General features: G+C 46.5%; 1 protein-coding gene across 1 annotated transcript in view; it reads right to left on the bottom strand.

The window, feature by feature from the left end:
• Positions 1 to 23,382, bottom strand: part of DHX33 (DEAH-box helicase 33) — a 474,726-nt gene that overhangs the window by 185,278 nt on the left and 266,066 nt on the right. Inside the window, exon 6 of the mRNA XM_069614599.1 lies at positions 1,339 to 1,450. Within this exon, the coding sequence (XP_069470700.1) occupies positions 1,339 to 1,450 (112 nt within the window). The remainder of the gene's footprint in view (positions 1 to 1,338; positions 1,451 to 23,382) is intronic.

Raw genomic sequence — 23,382 nt, 5'->3', positions numbered from 1 at the left:
ACTCAGAACATCCTGATCGCCCTTGCTATACACCATGCCAACCCATCCCACACTGCCTTGCCGTCCTTGCCCCCCCCTCCACCCTCTGCCTCCTCCTTTCCTGTCACACCGGAAGAAGTTTGCAGAGTTGTCTGCTCCATGAAGGTCTCTTCTAAACAGGTTACCCCCTGCTCATCCAGGACCATCAAGGATATGATTGGCTCTCTTGCCCCTGGACCCATTGATTTCTGAAATCACTCTTTCAACACTGGATCTTTCCCCTCCTCCCTGAAGCACTCCCTTGTGCGCCCACTCCTTAAAAAAAAACATCAGCTGACCCGACCTGTCCTGCCAACTAACGCCCACTATTTTCATCACCCCCTTCCTGGGGAAGCTGCTGGAGACGCTGGCATTGAACCAACTCAGCTCACACACCAAACTTGTTGGTGGTCTCCACGACCATCAATTTGGATTCCGAGCATTCAGAGGCACGGAAACTGCTCTTCTGAACACCCGTGAAGAACTCCTTGCATGCCTGGACTCCAACTCCCCATCTGTCCTCATCCTTCTCGATCTCCCCTCTGCCTTTGACACAATCAACCATTCCAAACTCATACAAAGGCTCAATGATACCCTTGGTATCTTGGAACAGGCACTGAACTGGCTGTCATCCTTCCTTACTGACCGCTCCTCCCAAGTCATCCTGGGCACCTTCTCCTCTCTTACTTCCTTCTCCACCTGTGGTGTCCCCCAGGCTTCTATCCTCTCCCTTTGGCTTTTTAACATCCACCTTGCTCTGCTTGCAAGCCTCATCTCCTCTTCATCCTTCTCATCCTCAGTATAATATAGTGGTTAGTTATCAATCTCTCCTCAGCACGTGTATCAATCCAAACCCTAAACAATATTTACTTGGGTCAATACTCAGTAATGCCCGTAGAAGTTTTCACAATCCTGTTGGGGAAAACCTAATGGCCAACTATAAAGGAAAAGTGCTGACACAACTTTCCCATATCCCAAAAGACAACACATGTTAACTTTACAAGGCCATGTTTTCATTCTTGATCCTCACTGCAAACAGTACCTCTAATTTTACAGCTCTGTGTTTTATTCAAAGGTGCCCATTACATTAAGAAAATGTAATTTTTCATCAGTTAACCTCTAGTTTTTTCAAACTCACAAATATTAGGGATCACGGTTATAAAGCATGCACGGTTAGCGCTCTCAGATATGGCAAATGTCCCATATGGATTTGTAAATGAAATGGAATACTACACTCCTTCCACAAGGACAGTGGACTTAACTGATAGCGGCAGAGCACGTCTCCACTACAAACAGACTAAAGAATTCAGTTGTTCTTACCAGGGTTGTACTTCTTTGCTTTAACCATGCCTGTGTCAATGACATATTTTATTCCGGCAATTGTGATGGAGGTTTCTGCAATATTTGTGGAAAGGATCACTTTGCGATGGCCCTGCAAGAAGGAAGAAAATAAGCCATTTTAATATTACTTAAAAAGCACATACCCAATTAGCACAGTTTTTCTGAAGTCCAACTAAGGGCTTAGTAAAACCATACAACTGAGATAAGGCTGTACCACTTAAGTATTTGATAGCGTAGACAGAGCAACCAGGCTCATCTTCGGAGAGAGGGCTTTAGCTTGGTACAAAGAAATTGTAGCATACATATGGTCCAAAGAAACACTGAAACTGTTGTATTGCAAAAATAATGGTTTATTATATACATAGGTAAACGAGAATTCTTTAGAAAGGTAAGCACTATTATAAGTCAAACACAATTATTAAAACCAACACAATACTTATGGTAAGTAAAGTATAAACTTTATTTAGAATAGCAGTATGCAGTTCAAGGTGAGTAAAACCTAGTGTTACACATTTCGAATGGCAGTATGCTATTCAAAGGGAGTAAATCCACATTAGTAGACTTTTACAATGACCTTACGCAATTCAACATAAGCAGGCCCTATTGGTAGTAAACTATGTTGCTTATTCATTTTCAGGAATAATACAGTTGCACAAACAATGTTACAAGTAAACCCCTTGCAACATATGCAACTTATTATTCTTTCAGGAATGTTACAGTTACACCCATATTACTTTTTACATTAGTGGAACACAAGTCAACAGTTAAGCAATAACTTAGGAATCACTTTTCAGAATGGCACTATGCACTTAAAAAGGTAGTTAAGAACTCTATTACACGTTTAGAGAACAGTAGGATATTCAAGTAAACCTACCCTTATTCTATTTCAGGAATATGTAGTTATACCAATGTTACTTTTCAGAATAGTAGAACATAATCCTAAGGGAAGCAAGAACTGTAGGACTTTTCAGAAAGGCAGTAAGCAGTTCAAGGTAATCAAAACCTAGGGTTACACATTTAGAATGGCAGTATAACATCCAAGGTGAGTTAAACCCTATTAAAAATAACACTGTTACACTTATTCAGTCTCAGAACTAATACAGGAATACCAACTCTGTTACTTTCTAGAATAGAGTAACACAATTCAAAGGTAAGTAATTAACTCTACATACTTTTCAGAATGGCAGTATGTAACTCACAGGTAAGAAAGACCTTTGTAACACTTTGCTGTAACTGGCTGGTTTTCTCTGAAATAGAATACATTACACTTACACATAGCAAGTAGGTACTTTGCAACATCTGTTCTATGTTATTGTCCTTCCCTATTCTAATGCATGAGTGATCTCAGAGGCCGAAGGGGGACACTGGTGGTCCAGTGGCCAACAGTAGGCATGTCAGGATAAGGCACAGATGCAGGAAAGTCATCAGAGTTCCAGAGGATTTCTCATCCAACAAGTAATTACAGAGTTAGTAGAAAGTGTTCAGGGACTTCGTAGAAGGATCTCTAGATACGTTCCAGTGTTAGGTCTGGGTGAACGGTATGGACGAACTCCCAACTACATGAATCACCACCCTAGCCACACAGGAGCGACAAGACATGAAGTATTGCCCTCAGCAACACACAGAACCTCAGCAGTGAAGAAGAGCTTGCAGAAGGACACCTTAACGATGCAGCAGCACAGGACCCGGTCTCTGTATTCTTGGTTGTGGTGACGTAAGAAAGGACACTGTATGGGAACTTGCAGCAGCAGTCGACAGAAAAGGCTCCCAACAAAGGATTCTTTGATGCTTCTCGCGGCTCTGTTGATTTGGCACCCTCTACAAGGCACCAGATGTGGAGCAGTCGTCTGATCGATTTGGGTCACTATCTCAGTCCAGCACTTCAGTGAGGGGACTTCAAAGAGTCCGATTTCTTTTTCTTCTTTTTGGGGGGGGGGCGGGGGGCTTATTGTGTTATAGTTCATTGAATTTTTCACAATACAATATAAATGCATTAAATTCATACATTTCATTTAATTTACGAATTCATATATAATTTTCGGAAATGATAAACACATTTACATTACATTTCATTTGTTATGCGCACTATTGACCCTTGGGCATAAAGGCGCAGACAACAGAGAAGACATACAGCACAGATGAGGACAGGCTTAGAGATTGAAGATCAGACTCCGACAAAATTGTTCCACTAACCCCTGACATATGAAGCCTCACCAATGGAGGCATCCTTATAGTCAGTAGGTCAGACGAATAGGAAAGTCTTCAATTCCTTTTTGAAAGATACGAGAGAGGGGTGACTTCTCAAGCTTAAAGGAAGATTGTTCCACAGCGAGGGGGCCTTCACATTGAATGCTCCCTTTTCCGCCTTCGTAGTTTTACATCTTGGCTGTATGATTTGATTAGAGAGATCAGATCTAAGAGATGACAATGCATTACTTACCGTAAAAGCATTTCTGATGGTTGTATCGGCTTAGATTCACATGCTGTGCATAGGTCCGACATCCAGTGGTCACTGCGGAGTATTGCATTTTGTTTTTCGTAGTCGAAAAGGGGACGTCGACAAAGCGTGTCTGTAACACTATCCCTATAGTGACGTGCGTTGTACCCACAATCCCTCACGCGTCGAGGTTCCTCTGTATTTTTTCTGCCCTGAGGGAGCCTTCTATACGTGAGTGAGTACAGAAAAGAGAGAGAGATGTAGAAAGATGTCTATGTTCCTTCCATCCGAGCGGGGACGAAGGGTGGGTGCATGTGAATCTAAGCAGATACAACCATCAGAAATGCTTTTACGGTAAGTAATGCATTTTCTTCTGATGTTTGTTAATCTGCTTCGAATCACATGCTGTGCATAGACTAGCGAGCAGTACCCGGAGCTGGCGGTGGGTTATGAGAAGGAACAATAGAGAAAAGATGTCTTAATACTGCCTGTCCCACCTGGGAGTCAGATCTAGAGTGTGCATCTAGACAGTAGTGTTTTGTAAAGGTCTGCACAGAACGCCAGGTAGCCGCTTTGCAGATGGACTCAAGGGGAACATTTGCAATGAATGCTATGGATGCCCCAGTGCCTAGAGTAGAATGTGCTCTTGGCTTGAAAGGTAGTTCTCTCTTAGCAAGAGTGTAACAGAGTGATGCATTGAACAATCCATCTGGATATAGTGGACTTTGAGACTGCATCTCCTTCTCTTCCTGCTGCCACCGAGACAAAGAACTGATTAGTCTTTCTCAGCGGCCTGGTTCTTTTCATGTAGAAGATGACAGCTCTGCGTACATCCAGTGTATGCAGACTTTTTTCTCCCAAGTTGGAAGGGTTTTGAAAGAACGTTGGTAGTTCTATTGACTGGTTTACGTGGAATTTCGAGATGAATTTCGGTGCAAACCTTGGGTGTGTGCGTAGAACCACCTTATCCTTGTGAACTGTTACAAAGGGGTCTAGAACAGAAAGAGCCTGTAGTTCACTTACTTTCCTAATGGAGGTGATAGCTATTAGAAGAGCAGTCTTAAGAGTGAGGTCCTTAAGAGTTGCCTTGTTCATGGGTTCAAATGGCGAGCCCATGAGTTTGGTAAGTACCACATTTAAGTCCCATCCGGGAGCTGGGTTAGCTATCGGAGGGTGTATTCTCTTTACCCCTTCCATGAAGGCCTTGATAACTGGGATCTTCCACCATGACACTAAGTTGGGAAGTGGTGTATGCAGAAAGTGCCGCCAGGTGTACTTTAATGGAATTGAACACTAGACCTGAATCCAATAAATGGGTCAGGTACAGAACAATTTGTGTGGGAGAGCAGTCAACCGGGTTGATGCTCTTTCCTCTACACCAGATGACAAATCTTCTCCACTTGCTAGAATAGCAGTGGCGAGTATTAGGTTTTCTGGCTTCCCTGAGGATGTCCATACATCTCTGCGGGAGTTGTAGATGCCCAAATTCTATGATCTCAGGAGCCAGGCTGCTAAGTTCATGTTCTGAGGGCATGGATGCAGTGTCCTGCCCTTGTCCTGTGACAGCGTGTTGTGTGGGCAGGGAAGTTTCACTGGGGGAGATCGAGACATCTCCATCAAGTGAGCGAACCATGGCTGCCCGGCCCACAACGGGGCCACTAGTATCATGGTGACTTGTTCCTGGTGCATCTTGTGCACAACTCTGTTGAGAAGGGGAGTCGGGGGGAAAAGCGTAAACAAATTTCCCTGACCATTGAATCGACAGATCGTTCCCCTTGGACTGGTTCTGGGGGTACCTGGAGGCGTAACTTTGGCATTGTGAGTTCTCCAGAGTTGCGAACAGGTCTATTTCTGGGAATCCCCATTGCGTGAAGACGTCTAAGACGATGTGTTCGTGCAATCGCCATTCGTACTCTTCGGGCAGGGGGAAGTCTCTGCTGAGTTCGTCTGCTAGCAGATTGAGTTCCCCTGGTACGTGTTGTGACAGTAGGAACATGTTGTGTCTGAGAGCCCACTTCCATATATTCTGGGACAGCTTGGACAGTCCTGGAGAGCGTGTGCCCCCCCGCTTGTTGATGTAGTACATGGCTGTGGTGCGGTCTGTAAGGACCATCACTGTCTTCCCTTGTAGGTGTTCTTGGAAGGCTTTTAGTGCTTTGAACACCGCCAGTAGCTCCAGTAGGTTTACGTGCTTGGATGCTACGCTCGGAGTCCACACTCCGTGAGCAGTCTAATGGGATAGGTGAGCCCCCCATCCTGTGAGGGATGTGTCCGTGGTTAGAGTGGCCTCCACCGCGGGTGTGGCAAAGGGTTTCCCTATTATCAGGTTTTCCTTTGTCCACCACCGTAGCGAGAGAACCAAGGCCTGCGAGACCACCACTAGATCGTCCCATTGTCCGCTGGCCTGACACCACTGGCTGTTGAGCCACTCTTGCATTGGGCGCATGCGCAGGCGCGCGTGAAGTACCAAATAAATACACGCCGCCATCATTCCTAGCAAGCGCATCGCTTTGCACACCGTCACCTCTCGACCTGCCACATATTGGGGGATCTGAAACAGCATGTTTTGGACCCTCTCGTTGGAGGGGAAGATGAGGCCGTCCTTTGTTCGAATTAGAGCCCCTGGAATTGTTTGACTTGGCCGGGGTCTAAGCTGGACTTCTTCTTGTTGATGGAGAAGCCCAGTTGGAACAAAAGGTCTACAGTCTTTTGGGTGTTTGAGAAGCATGTCTCGTAAGAATCCCCTGTTATGAGCCAGCCGTCGAGGTAAGGGTATACTGGGATGGATAACCTGCGCTGATGGGCCGCTGCCACTCCCAGTACTTTCGTGAATACCCTTGGTGCAGATGCTATGCCGAAGGGTAGCACTCTGAACTGGTAATGTTTGCCCTCTATCATGAACCTGAGGTATTTCCTGTGCGCTGGCAACATTAAAATATGAAAGTATGCATCTTTCATGTCCAGTGTTGTCATGTAATCTCCCTGTGATAGCAGTGGGATCACTTCCTGTAAGGTCACCATACGAAACATTTGGGGTTTGACAAACTTGTTCGCTGGGCGCAGATCTAATACAGGGCGCATGGTTAGATCCTTTTTGGGTACAAGGAAGTACACTGAATAAATACCTTCCGTTACCTGAGATAGAGGCACGACCTCTATGGCTCCTTTTTCCAGCAGTTGGTCCACTTCTTGGAGAAGGATGGCGAGGTGTTCTGGTGTCATGCGGCGTCCCCTCGGGGGTCTGTATGTTGGGGAACTGTTGAACTCTATACAGTAGCAGTGGGCTACGGTGGAAAGTACCCAGCGGTCTGATGTTATTCCCTCCCATGCTGGAAGAAAGGATGTTATCCGGCCCCCGACCGGTGTTGCATGGGAGGGGACGCGAATCTTCGCGTCACTTGGTGGTGTTGGTGGCTTGGGAGCCTCTGGGGGTGGAACCCCGGCCTTTCCCTTTGCCACGGCGTTGACCCCTCTGATTGTACTGGCCACTATTTCCTTGGTAGTTGCTGGCAGAATACTGTTGGTTTTGTTGCTGGCGTTGGCCACCAAAAAAGCGCTTATTACCAAATCCCCCGCCTGTTAGGGGGTTTAGAAATTTGGTCTAAGGTCTTTATTGTGTCAAATTCTTTCTTCGCGTTCTCCAGCGCGTCATCCACTGCTTTCCCAAAGAGGTTGGACTCCTCTATGGGCTTATTAATAAGGGACGCTTGTGTTTCTGCCTTAAACCCGGAATTGCGAAGCCAGACGTGACGCTTCAGCAAAATTCCTTGTACCAAAGTGCGGCCAGCCGTCTCTGCTGCATCGAGGGTATTCTTGACAATGCTTTGGTTGACCAGAGAGCCCTCGTTAACTGTAGCCAGCAAACAAATTCTTAGGGGTTCGGGAGCTTCTTCAATGTCCTGTTTAAGCTTTCCCCAATGAGCATCAGCGTAGCTTGCCAATAGTGTGTTATTATTGGCAATTCTGGTAGAGAATGCTGCAGAGGTGGTGATTCTCTTGGCTAGGGCATAAAGCCTCTTCCCATCTTTATCTGGGGGTGCCTCGCTGGTAGATAGTGGGACTCCGGCCCTTTTCCTGGTGTTGGTGACGACCAGGGAGTCCGGGATCGAGTGACCCTTAATATATAATGGGTCTGATTGAGAGGGAGAAAACAGTTTCTCAATCCTCGGATTGACCCCTCTCACCAGTGCAGGAATGGAAAGAGAAGGGGTAATACGTCTCTTAACTGAGGCGAGGATGGGGATAATTTGGCTAGTGGTTTTTTTTCCCTTGATAATCCTCTCCACAAAATCGGTGTCTGGGGTGACCTCCCCAGTTTCAATTTCAAAATGTGCTGCTGCCTTCTTCAGCAGTGCATTGAAGGTGGGTTGATCATCAACAGGCGAAGGGTTCCTGACTGGTGTAGTTTCAGTAGACCTGATGACTATACTGCTACTGCCTGTTTCTGTAGACCTAGCTGGTGACTGCCAGGGATTTGAGTCGCCCTCGCCTGTGTCCTCCTGGAATCCCTCCTCACCTAGGTTAGTGTCCTCGTGAAAACCTTCCTCTTCTTGTTGGTCTTCAACATAGGTGAACTCATCTTCCTCCTGGAAGAAGGTGTCTTCCTCAGTGAGATTGTAAGAGTATATGTCCTCCTGTATGGGGCTATAAAACTTCTGGTATTTAGCCCTTGGACTCTCCAGGGGTGCCTCCCTTGGTCTCTTGAGTGCCCGGTCTTCTGGGATGGACATGCACCTGTCTAGTTTATCCATACAGGTCTGGAACCTTTCAAAGGTCCACTGAGGTCGGCCAGGACGGTCTGGCAATGAAAAAGGAGTTTCTTCCTCCTGTAGTTGTCTGGTTCTGTCCCATAATGTCGAAGAAAGTGAGCCTTTGCCTTCTGAGTAGCCTTCACACTGGCTAGGGCCTTCTGTCGGCGTTGGGAACTGGCCTGATCTGTTTTCCTGCGCTTTCGGTGTATCTTTGGCCTTGTGCGTGGTTTTCGGCGTCTCACTCGCCGTACGTCTCTGGCCGTCCTTAGATGCTATATGCGCGAGGCTTTCGGCGATCGTTCTCTCTTCCGAGGGATCGGTCGCCGTCTCGCTATGTAACGTCGAGTCCTTGCTCGTCGAGTCCCTGCTCGTCGAGTCCCTGCTGGCAACGTGAGCGCTCTTACGATGCTCGTTGCCGGAGGTTTTGGTGTTAGCGCCCTTATTTTTAGAATGCCCAGTCACCTGTTGCGGAGGCGCTGGCAGGGAGGGCTGACGACCCTTACGGTCGGCGGAAGACGCCGGTGGGCCCGGCACCCCCGTTGGCGCTATGGCTGCCTTCGTCTTCGACGATTACGTGCCGGGGGGGTATGTGCTTTGGTGTTTTTCCGTGTGCGTCCTTGTCGCCGGGATGTTCATCCCCATAAGCTGGGCGTGAGCCGGGCTTGTCGGGGCCAGAGACGGACGACGAGGAGCGTGAACGCTCCTTTGAGAGGTCTACAACCTCCGTTACGGGGGCCGTGTAGTTACTGTCCTTGTCACATTCGGCGGCGGCGGCGGCAGCGGGCGAGGAATCAGGCATAGACATGGCGTAGGCCGCCCACCTTTTGACCCTGCAGTCTTTTATCATTTTGGGCTTTAGTAATTTACAGGCCGCACAGCCGTCCTCCTGGTGATCTAGGGGTAAGCAACAGTTGCACCGTTTGTGCTTATCCTTCCAGGTATATTTACCCTTGCAAAGCGGGCAAAACCTAAATGGCGTCCTCTCCATAGCTGAGGGCAAGAAGTGTGACTACGACCTTGAGAGAGAGGGAGGGGAAAGAGAAAGGCATTCTTAAAGAGAAAGAAAGAAAGAAAGACCACACAACCCCACTCTCCCTACTGTGTATGGCCGGCGAGGCCACGCCACGTGTTCGGCAGCGCCGAAGGATCCCCTCCGCTCGTCTTTCCATCGAAGATCTTGCTTGGCAGAGAAACAGCTCTGCGTCGAGGGAGGGATGTACGTTATTGATATTAATAACAAACGACCAAAGGTCGAAGAAACTATTTGGCAATATCTCTCGAGGAGCTCCGCATAAAGGCGACCAGTAGCTGGGCGGAAAAAAAACAATCTGAGGGACCTCGACACGTGAGGGATTGTGGGTACAACGCACGTCACTATAGGGATAGTGTTACAGACACGCCTTGTCGACATCCCCTTTTCGACTACGAAAAACAAAATGCAATACTCCGCAGGGACCACTGGATGTCGGACCTATGCACAGCATGTGATTCTAAGCAGATTAACAAACATCAGAACTAACATTACTCTTCGAGATTATGTATTGTTGTAGGTACGCGGGCATTACTGGAGACTGGCATTTGAAGACTATAACCAAGACTCTAAAATTAATCCTGGCTTCAATCGGTAGCCAGTGTAATGAGCGTCTGGCCCCAGTTACATGACTAATTTTAAAAAGGATCACGTCACGATTCAAGTCATTTCTTAATTAAAATCTCATTCTGAAAAGCTAACCACACCTGTATCAAAGCAACTGCCCTTGTAAGACTACGCCCGCCATACCATTGAACCAAAACTGCTCTCTCCCCACCTCCTCGTATCCAACTGCCAAATGTTTATAAAATCTTAAATAGTGGTTTCTCATTGCCTGATCGCCGGTTAACACATGTGTTAGGGTTTCTTCCTTATTGCTTAATAAACATAGGGCCTCATTACGACCCTGGCGGAAGACCATGGTGCTATTGGCACCATGGTTAATGCCGGTAAGTTACCGAATCTGCCATGGAGAAAGGGGGAATTACCACCCCATTACAAGGTTGGCGGGGCGGTAATTCCCCTTCCTCCATAGCCCTTCCCCCTTTCCCATTTTTGCCCCATAGGGCTCAATGGGAATGGGGAAGGCGCCAAGTACGGTGCCGCAAATTGCGGCACTGTAATTAGCACCAAGGTCCCTTTGCGGGTCCCTACTTTAACGGCTAGTCTACACCAGCCGTTAATGTCGGGTCCTTCAAAGGGACCTCGTAATTAGGCGCTAATAGGTTAAGGGTGCTGCAGCCTTTTGCGGCGCTGTTAACCCATTAGCACCTGGGTCGTAATGAGGCCCATAGTCTACATCCCATTTTCCCTAGGGATTTTCAACCATGCTCCAGTTTTAGCTTATCCAGGCAATTTATTCAATCGAATCAGCATAAACACTCTCCGAAATGTTGGGTCAGGGAACTGATCAATGCACTTTTGCAGTCACATGTATGTAAAACATAATTTTGAATAATCCTGCAGGGATTTCAATTACCCAATATGATTGTGATTACATACCCAGTCCCACGCAGTTTCACATTTCTTAAACAATAGTCTTAACACTCCAAGACCCTCACCCCAATCCAGAGGCCAGGCAATCTCTTTAAAATATTCTTCATTATTCTGTTTGAATTTCACTAGACTTGTACGACAAAACTCTGACATTTCCTTTTTCAATGTCAAGAGGGTTGTATCAGTATATTCAAGTACAGCACCCCCTCTTAATTTTCATCGCTGTACTTAGCGAGGTCAAACAAAGTTCAATACAGATTCCTTGACTAGGGGTAGCTCACGATAAACCCAAAATTCAGCGCCAGATCAACCCTTGCAAACCATCTACCAAACTCTCAAAATGTGCAATGAGAATTCCATTGCAAAGGTGACAGTAGCTGCTAATTTGTCAATACAGAGTCATCACAGCAATCAAGTTATAACCAAGGTCGCTAGCCGCCGAATATTTCAGCACAAGCATCAATGTCACTGCTTTTGCTTGGCGACGCTTAAATAAAATTTGCTGGTTCCAGTTTACACCAATTTCATATCCCAAATATTTATAGGACTCGACATTCTCAGTCTTGTGCTCCCCAACCTCCAATCCCCTTTTGACAACACTTATCTTCCCAAAAGTCATCATTGCATATTTCATTATTTTCATAGTGCTTTTCTTCAAACCGACATATGTAGCACCAGAAATTGCCAAGTCATCTGAGTACGCTAAATAAGATATCACATTTCCCAACATAGGCGCACAGTTGTCCTTACTAATTAGATGGTCATCAATGTCCGCCAGGTAAAGGTTAAACTACACCTTGGACAGGACACAACCCTGCTTAACACCACTCTCAATGTCAACAAGGGAGGTCATGTCCCCAGAACTGCTCAACCTCACCTGCGCCCTTGTACCATGGTGCAACAGCTGGCAAGCATAAAGAAGGAGCCTTGGCATACTTATCTTTTCCAACTTTACCCACAATTTCTTGCAGTTGATCGTATCAACAGTGCTTACAAAGTCAATATATAAAGAGGTGTGGCTGATTTCTTCACTGCCTGATGAATTAAGGAATTAACAATACCAATGTTGTGTAGACATGAGTGCCACTTGTCGCATGCCATCCCCAAAGTGAACTTTGCCACTTCGCTCCATACAACAAGAGGTGCCTCACTCGACCCAATCCACGTTCAACATCATCCCTATCCACCTATTCTCCTACCCTGCAGCTCCCACTGCCCTTACCCTGCCATTGGCTACCTATTGCCAACTGCTCCCGCTCCACGATCTCCACTTCCCCCAATTGATGAACATCGGCATTAGTATCTCCCATAAAATAGCTGATCACATGCATATTTCACCTAGCCTCTTACTGGGACATGCACTAGGCATCTCTGACCACATCACCTCCAACCAAATAGACCTGCTGGCCATTACAGAAACCTGGCTATACCCCACCGCTGGACAGGAAAGACAGACCAATAGCAAAAGGGGGTAGGACAGCCTTCATTGAAAGAAAAAAAAAAAATCAAAAGCACTTGCCAACAGAGAAATTAGTAGCCCAATATTCCAAACAGGCGAACTCCTCTCTATCAAACTTACCCTCTCCCACACAGCCACACTTAATCTACACCTCAACTACAGGTCCCCGGGACCAACTCTGTCATTTGAGGAAGACATCTCACTTCTCTCCCTAGAGGTCAAGCCTTCTTCCAGAATTGCTCTCTTAGGAGACTTTAACCTAGGCCTTTACGACCCTACAGATGTCCAGTCATTCTCACTAGCCAAGTCGATAGAAGCATTAGGCTTCTCAAAATGCATTCTTGAACCTACTCAAAACAAAGGCTGTACTCTTGATTGGCTTGCAGAACGCTATATTTATTTTATTCATTGTTTGCTTGTTAGGCGCTTTTACAATAAGGATATACTGTTTCAAAGTGCCCACAGGGCAGGGAGAGAGGGAATACATTACAATTGCACTACAAAATTTAAGAGCAGAGGGGAAAATAGGGATGGGGGCCAACCTACTATGCCATGTGAGTATTCAGAACGTGCAAGTGCAGAAGGAAGAGGGATAAATGCTGTGGAGTCCAAGCCCGTGGGGGAGCCATGGACGAAGTGCTAGGAAATGTTGAGTGCTGCAAGGCTTGGGCCACGGGAGGTTAAGTGTGAGTCTATATAGAGTAGTGAGTGCAGAGGCAAGTGCTGAGGAAAGACAGGAGCTGGGAAGAATTGGTGTGGGCGGTCAAGGTCCCGAAGAAAGGGCCAAGGACACTGATTCAGCAACTGCAGGATTAGCAGAGGAGAGCAGGAGGAAAGGAGGATGAAGAGAAAAGTCTTAAGGAGCTTCCGGAATTTTAGAAGATCCTGCTCAAAATGCAAGGGGAGAGGGAGGCTGTTTCAGAGGAAGGAACCCGCAGAGTAGAGTGAGCAACCCCCTGCCCTCTGTTTAGTAAAATGCTTTACACACAAAGAGTTGGTGCCAGAGGAGCAAAATGGTCTCGAGGGAGAGCATTTAGTAAGATGGAGCTGAAGGTAGTGTGGTCCCCGGGCCGAGGCAGCCTTGTGGATGATGCGTGAGGGATTTGAATTTGATACGTGCTGCAACCAGGAGCCAGTGAAGACATTTTAGTGCAGTAGAGATGCGGTCCCTGGGCTTAATGCAAAGGATAAGTCTTGCTGCCCTATTCTGGATAAGCTGCAGAGGTTGCAGAGTGGAAGAAGGAAGATTGAGGAGAAGGCTGTTACAGTAGTCAAGTCTAGTGAGAACCAGGGCTTGAGTCACATTGAGCCTTTGAGGGAAAGTGAGAAAAAGAAGAATTCCTTTGAGAAGTAAGAGCTGATAGTGGGACTTCTTGGCAACGTCCTGCGTTTGAGGGAGGAAGGAGAGAGGAGTTGAAGAGGACTCCAAGGTTCCTGGCTTCAGTTGAAGGTGCAGGGGGAGTGCCCAAGGGGGAGGGCTAGAGAGAAAGGCAGTAGGAGGGAGCTGGGGACCCAGTGGGAAGGATCTCAGATTTACAGGCGTTGAGGCAGAGATCATTGGAAGCGCGTCAGGACTGGATGGCAGATGGGCAGTCATGGATGATGGATGGTGCAAGAGGGTCAGCAGGGAGTCTGAAGAGCTGTGTCATCTGTGTAGCACCGGAAGTTGGAGGAGAAAGAGGAGAGGAGGCAGGCAAGGAGAGCAAGGTAGATGTTAAAGAGCCAGGGAAAGAGCATAGAGCCCTGGGGACCCCACAGGTGGAGATGGAAGTAGGAGAGGAGAAGGGGCCTAGGATGACTTGGTAGGAACGGTTAGTGAGGAAGGAGGACAGCCAATCCAGTGCCCATTCCGAGATATCAAGTGTATCGTGGAGCCTTTGTATGAGGATGGAATGGTTAACTGTGACAAATGCAGAGGAGAAATCAAGAAGTATAAGGCCAGCTGGAGAGTTGTAATCCAGAGATAAAAGCAGTTCTTCATGAGTGTTCAGAAGAGAGGTTTCCGTGCCTCTGGATGCTCGGAATCCAGATTGATGGTCGTGGAGGCCACCAACAGGTTCACTGTGAGTTAAGTTGGGCAAGGCCAGCTTCTCAAGTAGCTTCCCCATGAAGGGTGTGATAGAGATAGGCCAATAACTGGCTGGTCAATTAGGGTCAGAGGATGGTTTTTTCAGGCGTGGGCGCACAAGGGAGTGCTTGAGAGCGGAGGGGAAAGATCCAGTGGCCAAAGAGTGATTGCAGAAGTCAGCGAGAGCAGGGGCAAGAGAGCCAATGTTATCCTTGATGGTCCTGGATGAGCAAGGGGAGACCTGTTTAGAAGAGACCTTCATTGAGCGGAGAGCTCTGGTAACTTCTTCAGGTGGGACAGGGGAGAAGGAGGAAAAGGAGGAAGGCGGAGGGACAGGGGTGATGGAGGGGGAGTGGGAAGGCTTGAGAGGCGGTGTAGTGAGGGTGGACAGAAGGTCATGAGCTTTGCTGACAAAGTGTGAGGCCAGTGCATTGCAGAGGGCCTGGGAAGGAGAAGGGAAGGAGACCGCAGAGGGATTGGCTAGTTCCCTGCAGATTTTGAACATTTCAGCCGTGTTATTAGATGCATCCGATACCCGTGCCTAAATATGGGCTCTTTTCTTTGCACGGATTCCGAGTCTGTATTGCCTTTCGAGCAAGCGAACGGCTAGTTTGTCAGAGGGTGAGCCTGAGGTTTACCACTTTCTTTCTGCTGCCCTGCATTTTCGCTTCAGGGCTGCAAGTTCAGTGTCATACCAACTGTTATGCTTTGAGGCAGGTTTCAGACAGATCCTCATGACTGGTGCAAAAATGTTGAGTGCCTTAGTGATGGAAAGATGGAGGTTGGTAAGGGCAGAGTCAGAGGTAGAGATAGAGTCAGAGGAAGGGTGAAGGCAGACACTGTCACACGTTGCATCTGATGGGAGTTAGTGAATGAGGTTGGTGCGACCTTTGGTGGGGCGTTCAGAGGGCCAATGGGACCCAGATGGAAGAAGAGGAGAGAGTGACCAGGAGAGAGGTGGTGTGACTATATGTAGGGAGAGAGAAGTTAGTGTATGAGGGCATCCAGAGTGTGTCCAGCTGTGCGGGTTGGCCCAGAGGGGAGAATGGAGAGAGAGCGAGGAGCAGAGGTCAATTAATAGGGTGGATGCAGCACCAGGGGGACTCCAGCTGAATGTTGAAATCACCCAGGAGGAGAAAGTTAGAGGTGGAGGGAAGTAAGGAAGAGCAGAAGTTAGCCCATTCAGAGAGGAAAAGGGCAGTGGCGCTTGGAGGCCGGTAGATGGTAGCAATAGTTACCAGGCTTTCAAAAGAGGAATTTGTCTGGGTGGGTAAGATGGAAGCAGGAACCCACTGAGGTAAGATTAAAGCAACCCCCCCCCCTGTCAGTGCAGTGGGTTTGAGGCTTGGAGATGATCTTGAAGCCATCAGGGAGGAGGGAGTCAAAGGCAGTGACTGAGTTGGAATTGAACCAAGTCTCAGTAAGGGCAAGAATGTCGAGGTCAATGTCTTCAAGAAGGAGACAGATGTCAGATGAGTGTTTGTTGGCTGACCAGGCGTTAAGAGTCGCCAGGTGGAGGTTGTCAGCCCTTTTGAAGGTTTTCTGAGGTGGGGTACAGGGGTGTGGTACACCATTCAGAGGAGGGGAGAGGGTGAGTCGGAGGGGAGATGCAGGCGAAGGAAGGAAGTTTATGAGAGAAGGAGGTTGAGTTGAGGACCATGAACCAGAATGGTACCAGTGTGATAGACATTAACGAAGCAACGAGAGGATGCGAAGCCAGGCAAGAGGTCTTCCCACTCTGTGCCACCATTAATAGAGGAGTGTGAAGCGGGGGAGAGAGAGTTTAGTTGAGATGCGGAGACCAGAGATCAGGAGATGGGACATAGAAATGGATATAGAGGGAGCACTGACATAGGTGCACTCAGGATGTCTTTTGTGCTTTTTCCTGATGGACATGGAGCGAGAAGGAGGATAGGTGATAGTGTAGCACTTCGAGAATATAGGAACATCTAGAATATAGCAACATTCTCTCTAATGTGCCATGCCCTTGGTCAGATCACAACGTGATTTCCTTCTCTATCCCTGTGAACAACACTCCTTCACAGGCAGACCGGGCTCTACCTACCACTTTTTTTACGAGAAAATTACGCAACATCACTCCTGCAAATATCCTATCATTACTCAAGTCCCTCACGTCCATCTCCCCTACTGCAATTATGCCTCAGCAATGGTGAACTTATACAAGTGTTCGCTCCTCCAAGTCAAAGTGGCTCCTCTGAGCTTACGTAAACCCAAATCTTCAGCGCATGTGAACACTTGGTTCACCTCAAAGCTCAAAACTAGTCGCACTGCCAAGCAGGCTGCTGAGACAACCTGGAAAAAGGATCCCTCAGACTTCAACAAATCCCTCTTTACTAACATATCAAAATCCTATAAACATGCCATACACCTTGCCAAAAAGGCCACATATAACGAGAGAAAATTATTATAGCGCAATCTGGAACGAGAGCACCATTTGCTATATTGAGCGAACTTGAGTCACCAGTTGCCCCTCCTGCCAGACGCCTAAAGGACAGCACATGGTGTGCAAATGTCCAAAATGCACTCCTAGACAAAATCTCCTTACTCCAAACTAAAACTTTAGCTAAAAAATAGAATAACTTTTGTCCAGTGGAACAGCTCCAGTACAAACAATCACCCACCTGTTTGAATTCTCCCTAGTCTACAAACTTGAAGCTGCTAAATTGCTAAAGTCATCAAAGGCCTTAAACCATCCAGAGGTCAAGGTGACATTTGCCCTGCTGCTGTCATCAAAGACTGCGCTAATGAATTAGCCCCTTTCATCGCTTCACTGATCAACTCCTCATTTACCACTGGAATGGTGCCCACTAACCTCCAAGACGCTCAGGTCATCCCACTTCTCAAGAAGCCATCACTCGACCCGATCATCCCCTCTATTGCCCCATCACTACTCACCCTTCTCAAAATTCTGGACACAGTAGTGTACTTACAGATCCAAAAGTATCTAAAAATGTACAGGCTCTTAGGCCTGCGCCAATCTGGCTTCCTCCCAGGCCATGGAACGGAATCTGCTCTCCTTGACCTCAAAATACAGATGGACGAATCTAAAGACAAGGGTAAATTAGCCCTGCTCCTTCTGTTTGACCTTTCGGTGGCCTTTGATTTGGTGGATCATAAAATCGTGTGCCATCATCTTGCTACAGCTGCCCACTTCTCCCCTAAAGCCATAACTTGAATCGAATCCTTCCTGTCCAACAGAACCAAGAGGGTCTTCTCGCCAATGGCCTCAGCTCCACCAGGCTTAGTATCTTGTGGTGTCCCCCAAGTTTCCTGCGTCTCACCCACTCTATACAACATCTTCACAAAGTTACTCTTCGACCTCCTTGACTCACTGGGTATCTTCTACACTAACTATACGGATGAAACCCAAATCCTCCTGCCTATAACAGGTAAAGGACACTGATTCCAACTTACTGAACCCAATCTACCAAAGCATCCAGGTCTGGATGGCGATGCACTCCTTATGTCTGAATGCGCAGAAGATGATGTAGGAATGGTCTGCGGTGCCTGCAAGTTGTGCTTGTGCTCTTGCTGGTGACTTACCCAAAAAAGTCTGTTTTTAGTGGACACCCCTTGAAGGTGGAACTTGAACTCACATAATCCAACTTGGAGCGCGGAGCACGTTGCGGAAGTGGACGTAGAAGTGGTCTGCGGTATCCTGAGGTGTTGCGAGGTGAGGGGATTTTGGTCACTGCCTCCCTTGCTCCTGACAACATTCTGCTAACTGTGAGGATTGGGCTTCTTCAAATCACTGCGGCTGCCTCTCGGTGAGACATTTTCTTATTTATAAACTTTTCCCTACCAAACGCCTTCTTTGGGCAGATTTGATGCCCCGCTCATATAAATGAAACACTACTTGTTCAGAAGCGGAGTGTACTCGGCCCCAGTGGAGAAGCCGTTGGCTAGTCTTGTGCTAGTCCCTAAGCCAAATATCACTTCCAGCTCCACGAAGACCATGCTCTCCCCAAGCATCATTGGTGACAACGATTTGCCCGCTGGAATTTTGTCCCCAACGGACACTGCAATACTGAATATGCCCGGTCAGGGTAATGGCGCCCCAATGAGAGATGCTGCCTCTCCAGACATAACAGTGGTGAGCCTGCTGGAAGTACGCTGCATTTCATTTTTCTATGAGACAACAAAACATGGATAGAAATCTACCACAGTCCCAGGTTTTGTGTACGGCGGCCTCGCCAAGATTTGAGGCCAGCAACTTTCAGATCAATCAATTTTCTTTGCCTCAGGCTTATAACCATGGTGGCTACCCTCAGACGCTACCTCTGTAAATGAGATCCCCAATACGCCTGGATCTGCACTTCATGCCTCAAACGACACTTTCCCACATGGCTAACTCAAACTAAATTATAGCAGACGAATTACAAGACCCACGATCAATACTCAACGCCATGGCCTCTAGAATGGCTTTTTGGAGGTCTTTCTCTATGGCAAGGTTGAGTTTAAGTCTGTACCTCCACCTGAAACTAAAGTTGCCACAGCCCCTCCCTTTGAACCCTTGCCTTTACCACTTTCACCTTTGGTCCAGCCCAATCTGCAACAGAGGACCGGGTTTCAACAGCCTGGTCCTTCCGTGTGCGAAAGCCACAAGCAAACAGAGGGTTACTTAGGGACCAGGCATGACTGTAACCTAACTAGGGGGGAAATCAGTACTATCCAAAAAGACATAATTATGCTAGATGCATCAACAAACACAACTAGCACTCACTATCAAGAGAAGAAATCTAAAACCAAGAAAAACCCCTTGAAACAAAGGAGTACGGGATCCTGACAATTTATGAGGAACCTTTGCAGGAAAACAGATCTCCAGTACAGTGTGAAAAATGTACACAAGACCACATAACTTCTATCTCATTGGAAAGGGCTGCGGCACCCACCGAGCCTTTACTCGAGTGAAACTAAGACATCTCCTTTAATTTGTAGGTTAATAGGTACGCTTTCAGTCCCTTACAATAATTATTAACACTACTAAGGAGGGCTCACAAAGGGTTTTTTAGCAATTACCTACAAAACCGTTAACTTGCAACTGGTCTTCCATCCTATCGGCCCTACATGGAGAAGGCTACCCTGGTCACACTGAATGGTACCTTCTCTATATGGCTTCCTGTAATTGTTGAGGGCAATGTAGCTTGGCGTCAGATTTTGGAAGCTTGGTGGCCTACTTTTTTCTTTGTTTCCAGGAGACGTGGCTGACAAGCCTTCCAATTATAGATGGTTACACGGTTTTAAATATTGAAGCAGACCAGGGCCCGCGAGGTCGCCCGTCAGGAGGCCCCATTTGTGCACTAGAGCATGGGGTGGGTCTTCCAATGCAAAAGGTGGAAACCTTTCAGAAAGAAATTCAATTGGCGGTGCTGCTCCCTTCCTCCCCCAAGCAGGTGTTGTGGGATCTAGCCCTTTGTGTTATGTTTTTAATGTTTATTTTAATCCAAAATCTGGAGACACTATCCTTTCTGAAAGCCTTGTCTACTCTCATATCTAAAGCATTGGAAGTGGCTTATATGGAGGCGATTGTCTTGGACCCTCAATGGTATGGAAAACCAAATAGGATGGGTACATCAATTCAGGCTAGGAAAAGGAGGTACATAGATTAGATCCGAATTAAAAGCATGGGATTTAACTTTAGTTAATGGAAATAAGATGCACGATACTCCACCGGAACATACTTGGAAAAATGTTTCTTGAAGTCTACTTTAGACTGTTTTATTGTCAAAGGACTTGTATTGGAAATGCTCTAGCAGGAAAGTTGTTAACATGAAGACAAGTGATCATAGCTTGTTACTTTTGTCCTGGACTTGAATATTTGTCAAACAAAGGAGTTTGAATCAAAAATATTGTGGTTGATGCAAACCCAAGAAATCACTCACTGGTTTGTAAGCCAGCCCTAGCAACACGTTTTAATGAATGTATTTTGCGCATGGGGCACAGGACGAAGGTTTTCTGCTAAACCCTACTACTTATGATAAAGCAGTTCAATCAGCTCTTTGTAACCTATACATGTGTAAAGTAGGTATTTCCCAGCACCCACAGAAGAAAGCTACTTAGGAGCACAAGTATGATAACCAGGTTTCAGAGAAGAAGCGTAAATTGTAGGGAGCAGGCAAAGGTATTAAAAAGGAACTATAAGAATTGGGTTAAGGGACATTGTTTCAACCTAAATATTAATGATGCCGGAGCCATACTTGGCTCCATCATACGAAAAGATGCTAGATCTTTTTGGATATTGGTGAAAGAATCCTTACGCCAGCAATCCCTTCAGTCCCAGCCGATTAAAGCTGGGAGGCACATTTGTCTACACTATACAGTGAATCAGGTTAATTGTCTGGGGCCCCTTCTTATGATGTATGCTGGTGGAAAGACATGAAGATAAAAAGTTTCAAATGCCCCAGGAACCAATGTTTTGGGAAATGCCACCTGAAAATTGAATACTAATCTCTGGCCCGCTTTCTTGAATGTTTTGTTTCAGCATATTTTGAAGTCCAATAAACTTCCTGATTCTTGGAAGAAAGCGTTGATTGTGGTTATATATAAGAAGGGTGATGGATTAATTCCATCGAACTACCGCCATATCCCGTTGCAGGATTCCTCAAGCAAAATCTTTGAGGCAATAATTTTGAAAAAAATTGCAGCTTTGGGCATTAAACAATGGATGCATCGACAAATGCCAATTTGGCTTTAGACCAGGTCTAAATAGATCTCACAATTGATTTGCAATTAATTTGCTACAATCTAAGGCTATGCAAGAAAAAAGGGTAATCTACTGTGCCTTCCTAGATTTATCTCAGGCTTTTGATCGAGTAAATTGTTCCATCCTCTGGCAAAAATTGCATGACCTGGGTTTCCCACATGGAATAATTGGTATACTAATTGACTTACACTCAGATACCAAAGTGAAATTCTGACTCGCTCAGAATTGCAATGATTCTCGATGGCTAAATACCCATTGTGGATTATGTTAGGGTTGCGTGCTGGTGCCATTTCAACATTTACCTTAACCATTTGGAAAAGGCTCTTGGTGAAAATAAACAATTTTCCTCCAAAGCTGGGAAATCTCATAATAAGTTACCTGGTCTATGCTGACGATTTAGTTTTGTTCAACTTGACCCCAAAATGCCTTCAAGGATCTGACAGCGATCAACTCCTATCTTAAATCTTTGAATTTACCATTGAATGTGCCTAAATCAAAAGTAGTAATGATAAATCACACGAAAAAAAGGAGACATCTAAAATGGTCCATTAACCACACACGATTGGAAATGGTTCCTAGCTTTAAATAATTAGGAGTCGAAACCTTTGAAAGACGATCAGGTCGAACTGACTTAAGCTGAAAAACAAAATCAGATTTAACTCTTGAATTATCAGCTTTTGATAAAAAGTTTGGAAGATTCTCAGCTCTTCCTGTTTGGAATATTATCACCAGAAGTCAATTCCACGTCTGCTTTATAGAGCCGTGTTAGGGAGAATTCTTAGAAATGTGCTAATTCAGGATCTATGCAGAGACCCCCAGCACTTTTGCTGGATTGTAGGACTTATTTCTTACCTGGTGAGAGTGAGACCTTTTTCCCCACTCTATCATGTATTTTAAGGCGATTTAGACTGTTTCTTCTGACTTTGGAGTCTGACAAACAACATAGGCATTTTTAAATTGTGCCACACAGCACCTTCAGTGCAGTGGCACAGGGAAGTCTCTTAGATTTCCCAAAGGTTTAAATACCTTATTTTGGTGAAACTACTGTTCCCAAGAAAAGTGAAGTGAAATTGACTTTACTTCCATTTCATAACTTTCTAGACCCAGCAAACACCATTTTACCATAGGGTGCTGGAGGGGTTACTTAGTATCCCCTTTGTCTAGTTTCGCAGGAAACATTTTAATGTTACCCTTTCTACAGTTAATGGCTGGTGGCAGTGGTTTACTTGTGTTTTTACTGTGGGCTGCATTTGCAGCTGCAGTAAGGCACCCATGGGTGCCCATTTTGTCAAAATGGCCCTGGTCGTCTTTTTTCACCATTTCTTGCTGGAAAGGTCCTTCTTAGAGATTTACTCCACGCGCCAAACCAGGTTTGGTCCCTTTGTTCATTTTGTCTTTTGCGAGATTCACAAGTGAAGCCGCCTCTGGCTCCAGGGTGTCTGGCAGGGGCAGGAAGTGAGGGAGGTGCCCGAAACTCCCTGTGCTTAATCCCCATGGTTACAGAAATGTACCCATAGGTGATTGGCCGGCTGGCTGTCCAGCAAGGACAGCCACCCTGCTGTGTGATTGACAGCTAGGCTGGAATGAATGGGAGAAACCTGCATAAAAGGCAAGGCTTTTTGGCTTGGAAGGCAGAGACGACCACTGGAGGAAGGAATCCGAAGAACAACTTGGAAGAGACGCCTGCTGCAACTCCTGGACCGTTGCTTTGAATCTCTGCTGCTGTGCTGAAGCTCCTAATTTGTTTCGACTAGAGAAGCCCTGCAAGGACGACTTCTCCCATTGAGTTGGTGGGACCAATCGACTCTAAAGTGAACTCGTTTGGACATCCTCTCAGAGCTTGCTGTACTTCCACTGCTGCTGCTGGAACCGAAGTGCCAGGGAGAGGAGCACCAAACCGACTGCATCACGTAAGTTGGACCCGTGTTTCAGGAAGATCCCCCGGACTCCTTTGAAGCAGGGCTGACCAAGCCTGAGCCAGCTCAGAGTGCTGAACCCCAGATGCAAGATAAGTGGTATCTGTGACACCGCGGTGGTGCTATTTGCTATAGACGCAA

Source organism: Ambystoma mexicanum, chromosome 9 (assembly GCF_040938575.1).
Source record: "Ambystoma mexicanum isolate Mex_15411 chromosome 9, UKY_AmexF1_1, whole genome shotgun sequence".
In the NCBI taxonomy this organism is placed as follows: domain Eukaryota; kingdom Metazoa; phylum Chordata; class Amphibia; order Caudata; family Ambystomatidae; genus Ambystoma; species Ambystoma mexicanum.
The sequence above is the reverse complement of the archived record's forward strand: the minus strand, read 5'-3'. Positions and strand labels throughout refer to the sequence as shown.